The sequence below is a fragment of the Serinus canaria genome, chromosome 4 (genome assembly GCF_022539315.1).
Source record: "Serinus canaria isolate serCan28SL12 chromosome 4, serCan2020, whole genome shotgun sequence".
NCBI classification, from domain to species: domain Eukaryota; kingdom Metazoa; phylum Chordata; class Aves; order Passeriformes; family Fringillidae; genus Serinus; species Serinus canaria.
In genome coordinates, this window is record NC_066317.1 from 48794791 (window position 1) to 48812180 (window position 17390).

At 39.5% G+C, this 17390-nt stretch overlaps 1 protein-coding gene across 1 annotated transcript; it reads right to left on the reverse strand.

Moving 5' to 3' along the window:
• Positions 1-63: 63 nt before the first annotated feature.
• On the reverse strand, positions 64-17154 carry KLB (klotho beta). The gene is made up of 5 exons (XM_009101448.4): positions 16255-17154; positions 8127-8634; positions 5592-5860; positions 2987-4130; positions 64-1449 (listed from the first exon to the last, which is right to left on the reverse strand). The coding sequence occupies exons 1-5, from the start codon at positions 16990-16992 to the stop codon at positions 1088-1090; spliced, it is 3021 nt and encodes a 1006-aa protein (XP_009099696.2). The 5' UTR covers positions 16993-17154; the 3' UTR covers positions 64-1087.
• Positions 17155-17390: the final 236 nt, after the last annotated feature.

Sequence of the window (17390 nt, forward strand, 5' to 3'; positions counted from 1 at the left end):
AAAACTGAAATCAGTAGAACGAGATTTGTAAGGCCATTTAAACTAAATAGATAGAAGCAGTAGTCTGAAAATACAATGCTTTATTTTTATTGCTCAATTAAGAAAACAAGGGACTTGACCTCAAAGCTCAATCAGAGTGTATTTTTGAGTTTCACCAGCGGTGATTTGTTATCTGGGGGTACAGCTTGGTTTCTTCACTGCTAATCTTGCAATGTAGCAACATCGAACTGGGAGGTTGTACTAATTCTGTGCAGTGGTAAAATCCACATTGTCACTTGCTCCACTCAATTTGGAAAAAATATATAAAATACTGGGATAGTGCAGAAACATACTTGGCAACAAGTTGCTAAAACATCAATTCCAAAAACTGCCCGAAGATCCATTGGTATAATGACAAGTGCAATTTACATTAATTACTCTATTGAGTGGGTTAATAGTTACTATTTATTTAGATGTTCTCTGCTAGTAAAATTTTTTATGGCTGCCCCATTTTGGAGATGAAAAACAGTGATTGCATATGGTTTTGTTTCCAGTTACATTTGCTTAAAACTACTTCACCCAATCTGTAAGGGATATCTCTTGGTCAATAATGGAGTTAACTTGGTTTTTGTTCTCTTTGGGGTATCTTCAGAAGCTGGCCTGGCACATTTCATTCCTGGTGTTGTACTTAGATGAAGGTTTGTGGGGTTTAATAACATTGCTAAACCCTAACAGTTTTATGCTGAACAACACTCATAACATGAATACACATCACAAGACTTACAAAGGTGCATATCAGTTCTCAAAAGTTGCTCTTTGATAGTAAAGCTGTTTTAAAAGTTATTCCAAGGCACAGGAGGGTCATAATTTATTTTTTTTTTTTTAACAGATGAAGTTGTCTTCTAGGTACCGTAAGTGGATTAAAGTAATTTCACAAGAAACAAGTGCCATGGCTCTTCTTCCTGTGGATGTGATTACTTTGTTTTTGAATGAGATGCTGGTGTGTGTGGCTGGAGTGACTCAGTGCTTTTCCTCAGTTGTCTGAGTGGTATCGTCCCACTGTAGAATGCAGTGATGGATCTCACTGAAAGTGGGCTTGTGCCCCCTTTTAAAATGAGACACAGATGCATTTGATGTTTTTTGCCTTAAAACGTTTCCTTCTTTTTCTTTTGTGAAAAAAAATAATAGCTAAAAGCAAACTGAGGGTAGAGAAGAGGCAGCAGGCAAAGAATATTAATGGTTTCTTCTGAGAAATAAACAAGCAGAAGCTACACTGCTTTTCGTGGGTAGAGGGGCCACAGACTGAGGAGTCAGCAGGAAAGCCATTGTTGCTTATCAGGCTATTGTAAAATCTTACTGAAGGCTTTTCTTTTGAATCTGAAGTGAAGAATCCAAATCTGGGCTTAGATTTTTCTTCAGTCAGCTTAAATGCATAGTAGCCTTTAATCTTGACTTTGTCAATGTAGTAGGCTGAGAAGGAAAAGAAACCAAAACAAAGTGTTAATAAAAACTTACATTTCAAGTAAAACCTGCATACTTTCTGGTAAGGAGTTCAGATTTCAAATTGTTATAAATTTAAAAGTGCACTTACATCATAAAATATTAACTGCTTCTAATACTCAGTTGTCTCAATTACATAGGAACAGTGCCCTACTGTTTTAAAAAAATCCTTATGATTTTGGACCTACCCCATGAAAACTGGATTTGTACAGGGTTGGAGCTGGGAGTTTTCCTGGGAAAAGCTAGATGCTGCTCTTAACTGGAGCCAGCTGCAGTGACTTGGGAGCAGCTGCCCATAAGTGCCATGAGAGCAGCTTTTCAAGAATTCCTGCCCGCCTCCAAACTCAGCTGGTGATCCCTGCAGCATGCATGGCTCTGTTACACTGCTGCACCCAAGTGCTGAGTGAGAATACTTAAAAATAGCAGGCCTTGAAGTCATGCAATCAGTGAGCATAGTTTGTAATGTGAGCCAGACTAAGAACATGTAAACTTTTAATAACTTACTTCCTTTAGTAATGTATTGTTCTTTTGTTTGCAGTATGGAAAATAAATCAGTAAATGCTCATTATTCCTGTACTAACTGAAAAGGCTAAGCACTGGAGAGAGAACACTTTTTCTCTTGGTGCCTAAAAGTAATCTGAAGCCATGCTTAGCCGTGAGTAAGATTTGTCTCATTTTTTATTAACTCCTAGAGGAGAAAGCTGGATACCTAGACTGTGTTTGATGTCAGTTACCTCAGAAAAGCTTTTGAACCCTCCATGTCCTAATCAGGATCTCTCTAATGCTCACCAGTAGGGAACAGTGAGGGCAGGGATGTATAGCACATCTCATTTTGCCTGTATGGTTCAGGTACCAAGACTTTGCTGGTAGCCTGTGTCCCACTGCTTTTCTTTAATTGGTTGGAGGAAGAGGGAGGGGAGGACTCTGCAGCACTTCTCCTACATTAAGCTGCTGCTGGAGATCCTAGCCTTGAACGTTTTTGTCCTCTACCTCCATAAGAAAACAAGTAATGGAACAAGAACTAGAGTTGGACTCTCCCTCCAACAGCAGCTGGTGCCCTGCTCTATTTCTTCTATATGTCCCTCCAGGTCGCTGTGGATTTGCTTGTACTTTCCTGTCCAATGACTAGTTCAGCAATCAAGGAGGCTCTTGCCTTTCTTTGGAGAGTAGAAACTTTAATTGTCTCTTGGGCGTTGTTGGGCTGAAGTGCAACCTCCTAATAATTTCTGAGTAACTACTCTGCTGTATGTGTATGCCCAGAGAGCTTCTCTCATGGTTTAAACTGGAGGCAGCTGTAGCTGTGTTTTGTGTGAGACACTTGATGCCATTCCTTTGTGTCGTGGCTGCCCTGAGTGTGACTGCCGAGTTGGGCCCCTCAGGGGGCTCAGTGCTGCTGGCTCCCGCATCTGAACCAGGACTGCTCGCTCTGTCCCGGGCAAGACTTAGCTGTGCCTGGCTCTGAGCCATGGAAATGGCTCTGGGGAATTTGAATCTGTCATGCACTCACCTTTTAAAACCTCTTGCATGTATTTGCCCAAGTAATAATTTCGAAGCTCATCATTGTCTAAGGATGGGTCATCTATTCCATTTGCTGTGATGTAAATGTCGATGTCACCGTAAGTTTTTTTGATCCACCTGAGAACTTTGCGCATTCCCCAAGGCACCACTGCCAAACGGGAAGGGGAGCTCAGGCAGGTGATATCCTGCAGAAATTGAATGTCACGATCAAATTCATACCGGCTTCCATTCTGAGGTTCGTCAATCACGAATCTGGTGGTGAAATGATTCAGTGCATAAAAGTCAGCTGCACCTTTGACAAGCTGCTTTTCCTCACTTGTGAAAGATGGCAACAAAGTATATGAAAGGCCTTTTCTGTTTTTAAAGGTGATGTATTCCCTCATAGTAGCTGGATAGTCCCCAGTCTTAAATATGGGATTGGCAAACCAGCCTATTTCAAACTGAAGAAACCTGTTGGCAGCTTTTGAATGAGATTCAAAGAAGGGGTTGGCAGGCTCAGCCCAGTCAGAATGCAGGGACAGGGACACTTTGCCATACTGAGAGGACCGGTACCGCTCGTCGTATATTCTCCAGGCCATGGCGTGTGCTATTAACAAATTGTGCGCTGCCCGATAGGTGTCATTGCTGCTCCTGCTGTAGACATTGCTTAGCTGGTTTGGCTCATTTATTGTAATCCACAGTTTAACCAAATCACCAAGCTCCCTAAAACATAAAGCTGCATACTCTTGAAAAGCGTAGGCAGTGGATTGGTTCAACCACCCTCCTGTCTGTAGCAAAGGAGCCGGCAGGCCCAGGTACATGTGAGTTGGATAATACAAGGTGACCATGGATTGAATGTTCAGTTTCAGGGCTTCGCTAATCACACATCTGTAATACCTAAGAACTTGCCTGTTGACCACTGACAAATCTCCATTGGGTAAAATTAGTGACCAGTCAAGTGCAAATCTGTAATGGGTGACTTTCATTTTTTCCAGGAGATCCAGTTGCTTTTTAATACTGACAAAATCTGTGCACTGTGCTGGTCGGGTTTTTAGCTTTACCCCTTCAACTTTGTGCAGAAGCCCATCTCCTGTGACATTCCAGAGGTACAAGCTGGAATCACAGAACTGTGGTGAGGAAGCTGCCGTTTCTGCCTGTGAAAATAAAAATATGTTACACTGGGTTTTAATTAAATGAACATAATATCTGCTTGTAATCTGCATTTCTGCCTGTGTTTAGCTGTCGATTAGTGGTGGATGTCAGAAGGCCCTGCTTAAATGCTCCAGGGGAAAGAGGATAACCAGCTCACCCATACTGGCTTTGTGCTAGTGGTCATTTTATCATTCTGTTCCTTTCCCTATGAAAAACATCAAAATTGCATTTTTTTCTTTTCGATTACACATGGGCATTTGCCCTGCCACCAGCCTACATGACATGTTTTCACAGAGCTAGCTCTCCCTGATTGAGTTCACGCTGGTCATGCACACAGCAGTTCTCAGGCAGCACCAGAGGCTGTACAAGGCAGGCACGGATTATTTTGGCACTGCTGATGTGATCAACCTTGTGAAACTGAGGCATACTTATCTGATATGAACAGCTTGTAGCATTCAGTTATATCTTTTCTATCTCCTACTAGAAAAAGTTGAAAAAGTTCAGAATAACACATTTTTTTAAATTATTCCAATTATTAAATGCTTTTTGTAGGTTTCAAAGTACAAAATAGTAAAGTTTAAAATATTTAGGTTGCTTTTTTTTCAAAGGAAATGTACTTGATTTTGTGCTGCATATTAACAAGATATATAGAAGCTTAACTTTTTCTTCCCCTATGGTTGTCAGTGAATAGGTTAAATTATGGGATTTTGTTGTTATTTTTTGAGGCTGATATTTGTCATGGGACTGTCCGTGTGCAATGACAAGAAGGGAATTCCAACACTGGTCATACATACAGTTAGCTTATTTACTAAGTTTAAAGCAGAAATAGAAGAAAAATGAAGTATAAATAGGTCCTGTAGGAGCCAGTTTGGATAAAAGGTTTTATGATCTGTTTTCTAATGTGAGCTCAGATGGTAAACCTCAAGGTTGGTTATCTGTGCTATGTTCTTTTTTTAAGAATGACTTCTTACCCACTTGTCTTTGTGGCACTTAGAGCCAGGCCTAAACCAGGAATGTTTTTCTGCTGTAGACAAGACCTGGAGCCACCAGTGTAATCACCTTGTCCCTGCCCTTTGTCACTCCCTCCATCACAAGCATCCCTATGGCCACACTGCAAACTGGATTTGGAAACCCCTGGTTGAAAAATAACCCGGTAACAATTCGTTGGATCTTGGTCTGAAATTTCCTCATCTGATCTGCCACATGGAGACACAAGCAGAGGGAGGGCCACGCTTGGAAGGGCTCCTGCAGCAGGGTCTGCTGCTGCAGCAGTAGCCAGCACTCTATGACCAGCTCACCTGAAAACCTGGAAGCACATGAAATTGAACCAATGCAATTATGGCTTAGCTTCTGTTGGCAGTGGGCATTGAAATTCTGGAATGCAAGGTGCCGTGTACGGTCATTTGTTCACGGAGTTGCTCATCACTCTCTTGCCAGTGATCTGCTTAATCTTTTATGCTTACCTTGAGAACAGACTCAGTGATACCCCAGGAGAAGTCACAGGAGAACTGAGCTTGCAAGTTTGGGGTAGAATCCTTTGGGAAGAAGCCATTTTCTCGTATGATTTGTTTATAATAAAGTGCAGATGACTTGGGAATCCTTTCCTTTTTTTTGCTTTTGAAATCTACATAAAATAATCCACGCCTGATGTTGTAGGCATGTTGCCATTCGAAGCCATCAAGGAGGGACCAGGCTGTGTAACCAAACACATCTATGTTGTCGTATTTAATAGCTGCATAAGAGAAGGTAACATCCATGAGTCCTGGATTCATTACTCTAACATATATAAGGGATATTTATGAGAAAGGGCTATTTATTTTGAAAATCTTGAGTGTCTTCTCAAAGTTTGTATTAAGCCACTGTAATTCATTGCAAAACTGATGTATATATCTTAGTCTTTATTTACTAAAAAAAAGGTGCCCTTAAGAAATTAAATTACTGTAGGATGCTTTATTTCTGCTCTGACCAAACAAGAAATATTATACCACATCCAGGTTTGAAGTTGCATTTGACAATTTGCCAGTAAAATAATACCACTAAAATTAGAGAATCATGAGTCAAAATAAAGGGAGCAACAGTTGATCTGGTTTGTAACTTTGTCATGAAGCTTTATTTGAAAGATGTCTGCAAGCTCATGGGAATGTCTACTCAGCTTATAAATTGAAAAATCTATTTTGTTGGCATGAGACTGTTAATGACTTTAGAGAAGTAGGGTAGAGCAACCCAAAGACTGATTTAGTTACAAAATGGGTGCAGTGCATACTGATTTCTTCAGGCAATCTTATTGTCCCTCTTGCAAAGGAGTCTAGATATGGTCTTTTACATATACTATATGAGAAAGATGACAACACAGCTGCTTTCTCAGATGTGGAACCTGATTCTTCAGGAAGGGCAGCATAGCCTGCAAAGCTGCTGCTCAGCAGACACCAACTAACCACAATGCTTTTCACCTGTGCAGGCTCGTGCCAGCTGGCAGCCTGCAAGGAAAAGTCCAAACTCCATGGTCAGTCATGTTCACTGCCTGTCACCACTTTTAAGCTGGGAAATAACATGGGATAACTCCTCATGTTAACCTTATAAGGGCTGGAGTACCCTAGGCAAAGCAGTGACCATGTAGGGTTGCTGAGGATTTTGACCCAGACAGGTGGACAAACCATATTTTACCTGTAGTCCACCACACCAGTAAGCCAAGGAATAAAGATGAAGTTTTCTGGTTTACTCTTTCCCAATATTGTTTAGCTTCATTTTCTCAGGAAATAATAATTTTGCATCATTCTGTATTTCCACCGAACTTCTTGCCCTAGTCACACCAGGCTGCAACTTGGACAGATAGCAGCTTTGCACAGTGCATGTATTGATGCAGCAGAGTTCCAAAATACCCAGCAGCATGGGCATAGTCCAGCTGGATGTTTTCCTGGTTGCCAGATGAAATCAGAAAGCCCAAGAGCTTGCAATGTGAGTATATGGGAAGCTGATAGACAAGGCCAGAATACTGGAAAGGAGATGAGGAAATGTAACAAAGCAATACAATGGCATGCATTTTCAAAGAAGGCAAATTCTAAATTAGGGAAACCATGGGATAAAGTACAAAAATATCTGAAAATACTCACTGCAAAATGCAGAGGCAGAGAATGATGTAGAGGATAAAGAGATAAGCTAGAATGGCCTTGCAAGTAAAGATGAGTACTTGATGTCTGCATTGAGGAAGGTCGAACAAATGGGAGCAGGCATCAAGGGATAGAGCAAGTGACAACTGAGAATATTTTTGTTTGTAGAAGCATATTGAAGAGATGGGGGTAAGTTTAGTTGTCAGAGCAAAAGATGCTGTCATACTTGAGATGATGCATGCTGAGTTTTTGTGGCCGTTTAAATGGGTAGGGGAAAAATTACTATTTTATGTATGCTTTATGTAAAGAAAATTAAAAGTTAGGCAGGTGATAAGTAGAGATCTGGTGGATCAGAGTGAGAGTATGTTTGTAGCATTGTCTGCAGGGACAGTGAAAGGAGAGGGCAGAAACAGGTCAGGATCCTGACGGAGTGTTAGAGTGAGGATGAGAAAATAAGGAGAAGGTTTGGGGCAGAAACAAAAGGCTGAAGGTAGGAAAAGTCAGGAGTTAACTAAGGTCCCTATGTCACCAGAGGTGACATTCACAAAAGAAGATCTCAAGGCTTTTCTGTACCTACTATAGGTGGAGTCTTAGAGTCTTGCAGGAGTAATAGTTTCAGTATGGAAACCCTAACCTTAACCAACCCTAACCCAATGCAGATGTTGGACTTTAGCTTTCTGGGACAGGGACTATGGGTTTTTTCTGTTTGTACAACACCTAGCACCAGTATATCCTGATCCATGACTTGTACTCATGCAGTATAAATAATTAATGATTAACTTTGTTGCCATTATCTCATTAAAAAAAAAAAAGACTAAATTATAACAGAGCTAAATATCAAACGATCAAAAGTGCTCTCTGAAAAATCCAACATGTAATTTCTGTACAAACCTTGTAAAACCTTATTAATGAAATTTTTCATCATGTAGATGGCTGTGGTGTCATCTGTTTTCACATGGCTGTCAGTGAACCAGCCATTCTCTGCAATCAAGATTCGAGGACTGCTGTATTCCAGTTTAATCCAGTTCAGTACTTCCCTCAAATTGAGTGACAAATTTTGTCCCATTTTTGGTAGAGTGTTTGGAGGTTTAAAGTTACTAGGACCAAAGGAAAATGCGAAGAAGTCAGCTGTTCCCTTTATGTAGTTTTTTTCCTCTTCAGTAAAATGTGGCAGAAACAAGAATTCATTTTTCAGTTCTTCTGGATAATCCCCATCCCCGTGGATGGGTTTAGCAAACCACCCAAGTACTCTCTCCATGGACTTTTGACATTTAGAAATGTCTGACTCATCTTCCAATTTGTTAGGCTCGATCCAGTGGGATCCCAATACTATGGATATCATCCCCTTCTGATAGGGTTCAAAGCGTTCTTTGTAGGTATGCCAAACTTTTGCATGCGCCTGATGAGAGAAAAATAGCATTAAATTGTAAATCTAGTAAGTCTCTGTGGGTTGGCAGACAGAGAGGCAGCTAGCTCCATCTGAGCCACTGCAAGCTTATATGGAAGCATCAGTTAAGGCACATGAATTAGCCTGAACAGTTTAATGGGCAATCACTGTTACCCTGCAAGGTTCCTTGGGATGAGGGCAAGGCTCAGACTCATGTCCTATGACATGTTAGGGCTGTGGCTTTTTGCCTTTTAACACACATCTAAATTTCAGGAGAGATCCCAGCAGGGAGGAGAACAGCTGTTGTTACACAGACACTTTGGAATAGCTCTAACAATGGGATTTGAACTTTGTGATCTAGCCATTCTTTCTCTGTCAAATGGTGATTCCTGATATGGTTAAAATTTCAAACCATCTTTACAATTATTCCATCAATGATGCATCTTATATGATATTTCATTTGTCAGTGGTGACTCTGTGCTACTAACTGCTCTGTGCTCCGGGGGTTACCTGGACTTACTCTGATCAAACCACATCCACCCCATCCCTCTTCTTGGGATTTTGTTGTTTTATTCTGCCCTAGTCATATGAGCAAGTGTTCAAGTTTTGATATTTGCTCAATCCCTACATGTAAAAACTTGGGCAAAGGACCCAGCTGCGAAGTTTGAACCCAAATGACAACTTTCACAGCTCTGAGTGAGAATTTTGTTCAGGATTTTAGTTAATTTCTTCTTTGAAATGGCCACTGAAATGTATCACATCTTAATACTGCTTTTCTGATTATCATAATGTTGTTATTATTGCATGTCACAATTAGCTTCAAAAGTCACATTATTAATTACCAAATAAGGGCACACAGCAGACAAAGCTTACACAAAACCAGAAATACATGGGAGGTTGAGGAACCACTAGCACTGTAAAAGTCCTGTAAGGAAACAGGACAGGTAGGTCAGAGAGGAGTGACCTGGACTGCAGTGTAAATCACATCAGGTGATCTGATGCAGGGGAGGGGAGCTGACCTCTCCCAGCTGAAGAGTTGTCAAGTAACTCAGAGTTTACCTTATGCCTGGAGTGTGATGTTATGCTCTTAAGCTGGAAAGAAAATAATAGTTTGCACCCAGAGAAAACCATTAGGAGCATTGTGAAACACTGAGTGCTGAGTTAGATTGTCATCATTACTAAGCCAAACAGCATTGCTTGCCTTTGACAATAATTTCAGTTAATTTATCTAGAAACACACAGCCTTGACAGTTAAAAAAAAACTCCAAAAGGCCTGATGTCAGGCAGGTGTTTGTTTAAGCTAGGGGGTACCAAAGAATTACAGTTTGTGAAATTTTGTGTATCAGTTGTTTATGGTTTCTAAGGTCATGCTCGTAACATTTGTTCAAAGTCTGTCTTTGAAAATACTGATAAAGTGACACTAACCTTTGAAATGCAGGTTCTGTAGCTGAAGAGGGAAGCCAGCAAAAATAGACTCTTGAGGCAAATTGCAAGATAGAGTTAAAGTATTGTAAAATTGATTTCTTAGTAGCCTCATCAGAAAATTTAAGTGGCCAGTGCCATCTCCTCAGCTGCCCTCAGTCCTCTCCTGAAAGTCCCTCCAGCCTGGGGGGGCTGCTGGGGCCAGGCTGACTCTGTGCTCTGCCCCTAGGGTTTCCTCACCTGGTTTGCAGAGTTTTTCTGCAGACAAAGCCCACAAACACCACTGTTGAATGAGAGGCATATGGCTGCTTTGGCTTAACAAGAAACTCCCCACTGCACTCAGCTGTGTGATGCACAGTGCCAAGTACCATGACAACAGCACCAGGTAAATCATAGCAGTCACACTTTTCTAGGTGAAGTGGAGAACGATGGCTTTGCCAAAAAAACAACTAATCAGAATATGATATTGACATGTAAAGCCAAGAATCTCTCATTGTATTCATACACACCTTCAGGAAGTGATTAGAAGAAAATAAAGTTACTATCAAAAATAATGTGTACAGTAGAGGATACAGCCCCAGGTAAAACTCTAGAGGAGGAGACCTCAATTATAAATAAGTACATTTAATATGAGTCAAGATAGAATCCTCATATACAAACTTGTATGTATCACTGATGACTTAATTCTGAGGATTTACACTCACTGTAAAAAACTACTCACTGTCTACAGTAAAGGTTTTACAGACATAGTAGACACACAGTTGCCTATAAATCTGAGTTGAGTAGTTAATTATCTGTAAAGAAACTTAACATTCTCAGATAGAAGGTGTTTGTTAAATGCAAACTATTGTTGATGGAATCAGCTGATTTATAGAATTTGTTTTTTAAGACCAGATATCAAACAAACATCAATTTAAAAGCTGTATCATACATCAAATTGGGTATTTTCAGTAAATCTTGACTAATCTTTTTTCAGTTAGAGTTTAATCCCTGATCTTTCACTTTCCTTGTTAGAGCAAGGACAAATGTCAAGGCTAAATACACAGTTAAAGTAGGATCAATATTGGGTATTTATTCTAGATACGTATGACTCATTAATTTCAGCATATTTTCCTGGTATAAATGTAGAAAATATTCCCTAGTCCTGAAAGTCACAGAGAGTGCTATGACAATTAGTACTAACCCTGTAAAAGGCTAGAAAAATCATCTTAATAAACTGAAGACAACAGTATTTGTTCTTCTCTCTTTTTGAAACATTCTCATACTCCCTGAAACTCTGATCCTGTAATTTATCATATGCACATGCAAAGAGCTTTCAGTAGAGCAATACTTTCAAATTCTTAAGATACTTTAGTCAAACAATTTTTCTTGGAACAGCAATGAGTATACAAAACAATGTCAGTGGTATATGGAGTTATTTTAGTGTGCTGGAAATCAAGAACATTTAGGAAAATTAGAATTGAAAAAATGAAAATAAAATTATTTGGGTCTTTTGTTTACTTGTTTGGTGTTTAAACCATGAAGAACTAGAATATAGTGTGATGATAATGTTACATTTCAGAAAAAGGGCAGGGCTGTGGTAAAGATGCCCCACGGTCAGTAGAGCTAAAGTAGAATCAAACCCTTTCTTTTGCAAACTGACTCTCAGTCCTTGTGAAGGATTGCCTACATCTCAAGGTGCAGGTGACTACACTTCTTGAGAGGGTGTTATGAAGGACTGAGGCTTTACTATCATAATTTGTTGCATGTTAACTGTCCTGCATTTGGATTGTGTTTTCCCTAATGATTACCAAGAGATCTAAGAAAGCTAACCTGAAAATAACAAATCATCAATAAACTATCAATCAGTGCTGAATTTTACATCATCACCAGTGGCTCCTACTATTTGAAAAACATTCCAGCAAAGCACTTTACAAGCACAGATGATTCTGGTGTCCTCCCTAGAGCCATACTTGATGGAGACAGGCTTCCCTTCTCCTGCAGGAAACACAGGTGCTGGTGTGGTTTCATCTTTCTGCCTCCTGAGGAAAGGAGTCTCCTTTGGAGGAAGGGAAGGAAGTGTCTGGTAGCATAGAGGTAATAATTACTCCCATTCATGAAGTAGAAATTTGTTTTTAAGGAGAATGAATTATAGGACTTTCCTGGGGCAGACTCATCCACAGATCCCAAAGTCAGCAGTGTCCACGAAGAGATCCTGGCATAGTGAGATCTATCAAAGAGCTGGGAGTAATGCAGCTGGGCACAGACACATAGGGAGACACCAGGTTAGAAAGTATCACCACACTTTTTCCAAGTATGTGATGAAGACATTTTTTAGGGAGACCTCATAATGATATTTCTCTCCTGGGCTTTTTCTGCCAGCTGGAAAGGGGTGTGATTAATCTTTACAGTCTTATCTTTAGGTTAAAAAAAAAAAAGGAAAAAAAGAGTCCCTTTCTGTCTACTAGCAAAGGCAGAGCTTCCTGGAGGGCACTGATACAGAGGAGGAAAAGAAGACAGGTTGCCCTTGTGATAGTTACAAATCTCAATCCAAGCAGGAAAGAATATAACTAGATATAGAGAAAATGGTAATAATATATCAGGCATATATCTTACATAGGTCCAGCCACAAAGATTCATCGCCTTTGTATTTTCTTGCTTCTTGTCAGATTTATTTACTGATAAATCAAAGAAATCCATCTAATTTTTCCATGTGCCATTTTTTTCTTCTCTGCTTCAGTATGACATCTGCCTGAGGAGCAAACTCATAGTTTTTTTATTTTCTTTGGTGTGTCTTTCAAATGTTGCAAAGCAAGTTAGCTGTTATCATTAATTGTTTTCTGATGTTGCCTTTGTGAAGTGCAGTCTCCTTTAATGAAGAACAGAAATACACTACTGATGGCCCCTCTCCATCTGGTATAAGACTCCACATGCTCCTTTTATTACTCATAATGACCATACAATTGAAGATACATTTATCTAAGAGAATCCCTTAGCAATTTACAATTAATAAGCATTAAAGTTCAGATTCCTTGTTAATTTCTGTAGAGGCAGTATTGAGTCCTTTGAAATGGTCAGTGGCAATGATTACCTTCTGTGTATGAATAGAACACATAGTAACATGCAAATACATTTTTAAAATTGAAATTTTTTTAAACTCAGATTTGAAATTCTTCTTCTGAGCTATTTTCCCAATGTGGCTCTCCTAAGCACCCTGCTTATCAGCCTCTGATTCTGCATTCAACACCTCTCTTTATAGATATGAATAGCAAGGCCTGTGCAAAAGGCAGGGCTGTCTCTTAAGCAGATGTGTCTGGGGCATCCCCTTCACAGGATGCAAGGCTTGGAGGGAGCATGGGCAGGAGGTGATTCAGCATCAGCAATGCCCTGTGCCAGCCAACACACAGAGCTCTGGGTTGGATGAAGACAGACCAACCTTACTTTTGTTGGAAAGCCTTAATAAGATCATCATCTGCCTAGTTACCTACATGAATTCATTCATGGAAGCAGGTAATTTTTTAATCTGTTCTAAAATGCATCTCATTATGGAGATGATCCTTGAGGTCCTCTTCCAACCTGTTATTCTGTAAACTTTTGATATACCAGCCAATTTTTTTTTTTGTTTTAAGACGCTGTATAGCTTTTGAAAGCAATAAAATTGATATGTTTAAAACTAAGAAAAATTTCTCCAGCCCTTTTCAAGGGACACAAAGATCTCCAGCAACTTTCAAATTGTTCTTACAATAAAATAATCCAAAGTCCAAAAAAGCAGAGGTTTATGGTTTGTTATATTGTTTTTGTGATTTTATTAAACTTAGCTTCAGGATATAATTGATGTATCACAAAAAAGCACTCTTTTATATAGACAATTCTTAGTTCTGATAACACCACGACTGCAACGATATGCAAGGAAATGAAACTAAAAATAGGATTCATGCAAGAGCTTCATTTAATTTCTCCACAGATACTACAAAAAAGTTTGAGAATGATTTTCAGCAAATTGCTGTGCAACAGTGTGGTGGCCAGATTAGCTTTATTTCAGCATTACAGACCTGTTTTTCCTGCTCTGTATATTTAATGGGTGGACCTGGTTTGTGCACAGGGTGGCATTGAGGAACAGCCTGTCCAAAAATGAAGCCTTGACATAGACAAGAATGTGGTTCTTCCTAAAGCTAATTACATAAATGGCAATCTTTTCAAGAGCTTTAACAGGCTTTGCCTCACACTGCCAAAACCTGACATTTGGTTAATCTTGTATTTTTGGGATAATGTTTTCATTTGCAGTGGGGAATTAGAAGGTAGCCATAATACAAAGTCTGAGAAACAGACCAGTATGTACCAGTCCTGAAATAAAAACCCATGTGAAATCTTTTTAAAGAGAGAATCTTATAATTTTTCTTGATTCTCAAAGGAGAGATATTTCACAACACATGAATCCTGATTGTGCCTCAATACATTCTATTAATACTGTATTGTCAACAATGCAAAATGAACTGGACATTTAAACTCACACAAAAATCTCTGAGAAAGAGTCTGGCTAGTTGGCTTAGAACATACAGTACCAGATGTGCCTTCTGTGGAATGGCTGGCTGGCATTACAATCTATTAAGAGAAATAAATAATTACATCTAGAGACAAGAAGAGTTGACTCATATCCACTGGTACCTCAAGAGTTTCCATTCCATCGCTAACCTTAACCAGAAAACTCCAGTTCCTCAAATACTTTACTACAAATTTGAGATTTTTCATTGATCTCAAATCTAGAATCTTCAGAAATTTTCAAGTAGTATAGGAGAGAACTGCTAATACTTTAGGAAATGTTCATGAGGTTGTGAGAAGGGGAGAATGATTTCTGCCCACGGATAATAAAACAGTAGCTAAAGGATTGTGTGCTGCTGAAAGTCTCCTTAACTCTTCCATCCAAGTGGTTTATTTCATACTCTAGAACAAGAAGCAACTATCAAATCAAGTCTGAGAGACAAATAATATTGATCAAGAAAATTAGGTCAGTAATTTGTGTATCAGACCCAGCTGTGCTTGCTTTCCTGGAAAATCCAATTGATTCTTTGGCAGAGGAGTATCACTCCCTGTGTGTGGTGTGCTGCTTACATGGATTTTACAGAAAGTGCAGAGATTGACTAGCTGGTACTCCACATTTGATTGTGACACTCAGAAACTAATGCAAGAAATATTGCAAACTTATATGATATCTTTCACATGCATTATATAAAATAGCACTTGAAAATAGAAAGAATGATTTGGCATCAGTTTCCTTTGAGATGCTTCACAAATCTTTATAATGAAATCATTCTTCTGCTAAGTCTGAAATCAGTCTGTGACTCAGGATGCTTGACAACTTTTCTGTGTGTAAAACTTCTATTGACTGCAGTGTGACTTTTTTAAAAAATGATGTTCTGAAGGTTCAAGGTCAGAGGTAAATACAAAAATTTGTCAGTTGCAGAATATTTTAACTACTCTGGCAAATAATTTTTTCCCCATATGCATACTTCTTTCTGTAGGACTAATCCATGCAGATTCATTTTTTAATTACATGTGTGATGTATGGCAAGTTGTAGAAAAATCCTCTTTGTGACAGTTAAGAATAGTCTCAGAGGGAATTATATTGGCTGCAGAGATGGGATAGAGACCTGCTCTGTAAAGTACTTTGAGCACAGCAGATGCAAAAACCACTATACATTGTGGAAATAATTTGAAACTCTCAAGTACTGAAGAGAACATTTGTATTCTTCTGAACCCAAGAGGTGCCAGCCTTACTAGTTTAGAATCAAACAGTTTGCAACATGATCTTACTAAGCTAGAACAAATCACATTTACATATACATACTCTATGGCCAGTAAAGTTGATTCAATATGCAAATACAAATTAATTTCCTTTTAAACTAATAGAATAGTCATTTCAGTATGGCCAAATCTGTTGAACTAAATGTAAAGAACAAAGAATGCTCTTTAAGAGACAGAATTTGTATGTAAAAACTAATTTAAATAAAACAATAAACAAGCACTTTAAAACAAATAATTATTGAATCAGCTGTTGTGACAAGCAATAAAATCAAAGTGAGGGTTAACAGAACAACTGCCTTAGCTAAAGGCTATTTTTAGTGCTTTCACAGTAGGTGATTTTTTAAAAAAAGCATTGATCACAGGACCAATTCTTCCTATTATTCCCCAGAGCAGTGCAAGATCAATTTGTAAAATCTTATTATACTGTACCTTGATCAAATTGTGTCCTACTGAGTAGACAGTTCTTATTTTCCCTCTCTCTCCTGGAGCATGAATACCTGTGCCATACCCATGCCAAGCAACTAAATATGGATTGTGGATTGTAATCCAATATTTAACACGATCCCCAAAGGTCTGGAAGCAAAATGTGGCATAGTCATTGAAGATCTCAATCACAGATTCATTTTTCCATCCCCCATATTTTTCTTGCAGCATCAAGGGCAGGTCCCAGTGGTACAGTGTAACCACTGGGTCGATATTTCTGTAGAGTAAAGAGTCAATAAGGGTGTTATAATACTGAAGTCCTTTTTCATTGGGAGCTGCCACCACTCCAGTGGGGAAGAGCCTTGACCATGAAATTGAAAACTGGTAAAAAGTAACTCCCAAAAACTCCAGAGCAGACAAATCTTCGTCCAACAGGATATAACTGTCACTGGAGGTGCCTGCGCTGTCAGCGTCCCTGAACTCCGAGCGGGTGAAGCGGTCCCAGATGGAGGAGCCCTTCCCGTCCTTCCTCCAGCTGCCTTCTACCTGGAAAGCTCCTGTCCCTACCCCCCAGAGAAAATCCTTGGGGAAAGTGTCATATAAAAACATCTGTGTTTCACTCACGGGGCTGAAGTGGGAGTCCTTTTTCCACACAGATCTTCCCTCTCCAGCAAGCCCAGTAACTATCCTCACGAAAACCAACGTCCAAAAAGCAACAATCTTCTCCGGTCGCTGGCCACACATTGTGCCAGTTTAGAGTGCCAGTGTTAAAAATCAGATTTCTTGTACTGATGCTGAAAAAATTCCATTCTTTCGCCGGAGTCCATGCCGTGCAGACCGTTTTCATTTGCCACAAGCTGCTGTAGTGTCTTATCAAAGCTTCACTAAAAGCTTGTGATTGTAAAAGCCCTGTCAATGATTAGCCTGAACTGTGAGACGTAGAACGGATCCGAGAATGGTGTAATTTACAGGGAGGTGGCCTCTGCATGACCACTGAGACACCTACCTGACTTCTTACTACAGCCTGCCTCAACAACAGAAATACTAGGAACTAATTTATCATCATATAAAGGTCAGTCATTCAGGTTGGATAATATAGGGGACAGAGGGTCTAAGAAGCTATCACATCCTTTATTTCTTGT

What these genes read in the sequence shown, in the direction of transcription:
- KLB (XM_009101448.4), bottom strand. Translation starts at nt 16,992, where the DNA reads ATGTGTGGCCAGCGACCGGAGAAGATTGTTGCTTTTTGGACGTTGGTT. An exon ending in TCACTGAGTCTGTTCTCAAG is followed by an intron (nt 4,131 to 5,591) that starts GTAAGCATAAAA and finishes TTATTTTCACAG; the next exon opens with GCAGAAACGGCAGCTTCCTC. An exon ending in CATGCAAGAGGTTTTAAAAG is followed by an intron (nt 1,450 to 2,986) that starts GTGAGTGCATGA and finishes TTTCCTTCTCAG; the next exon opens with CCTACTACATTGACAAAGTC.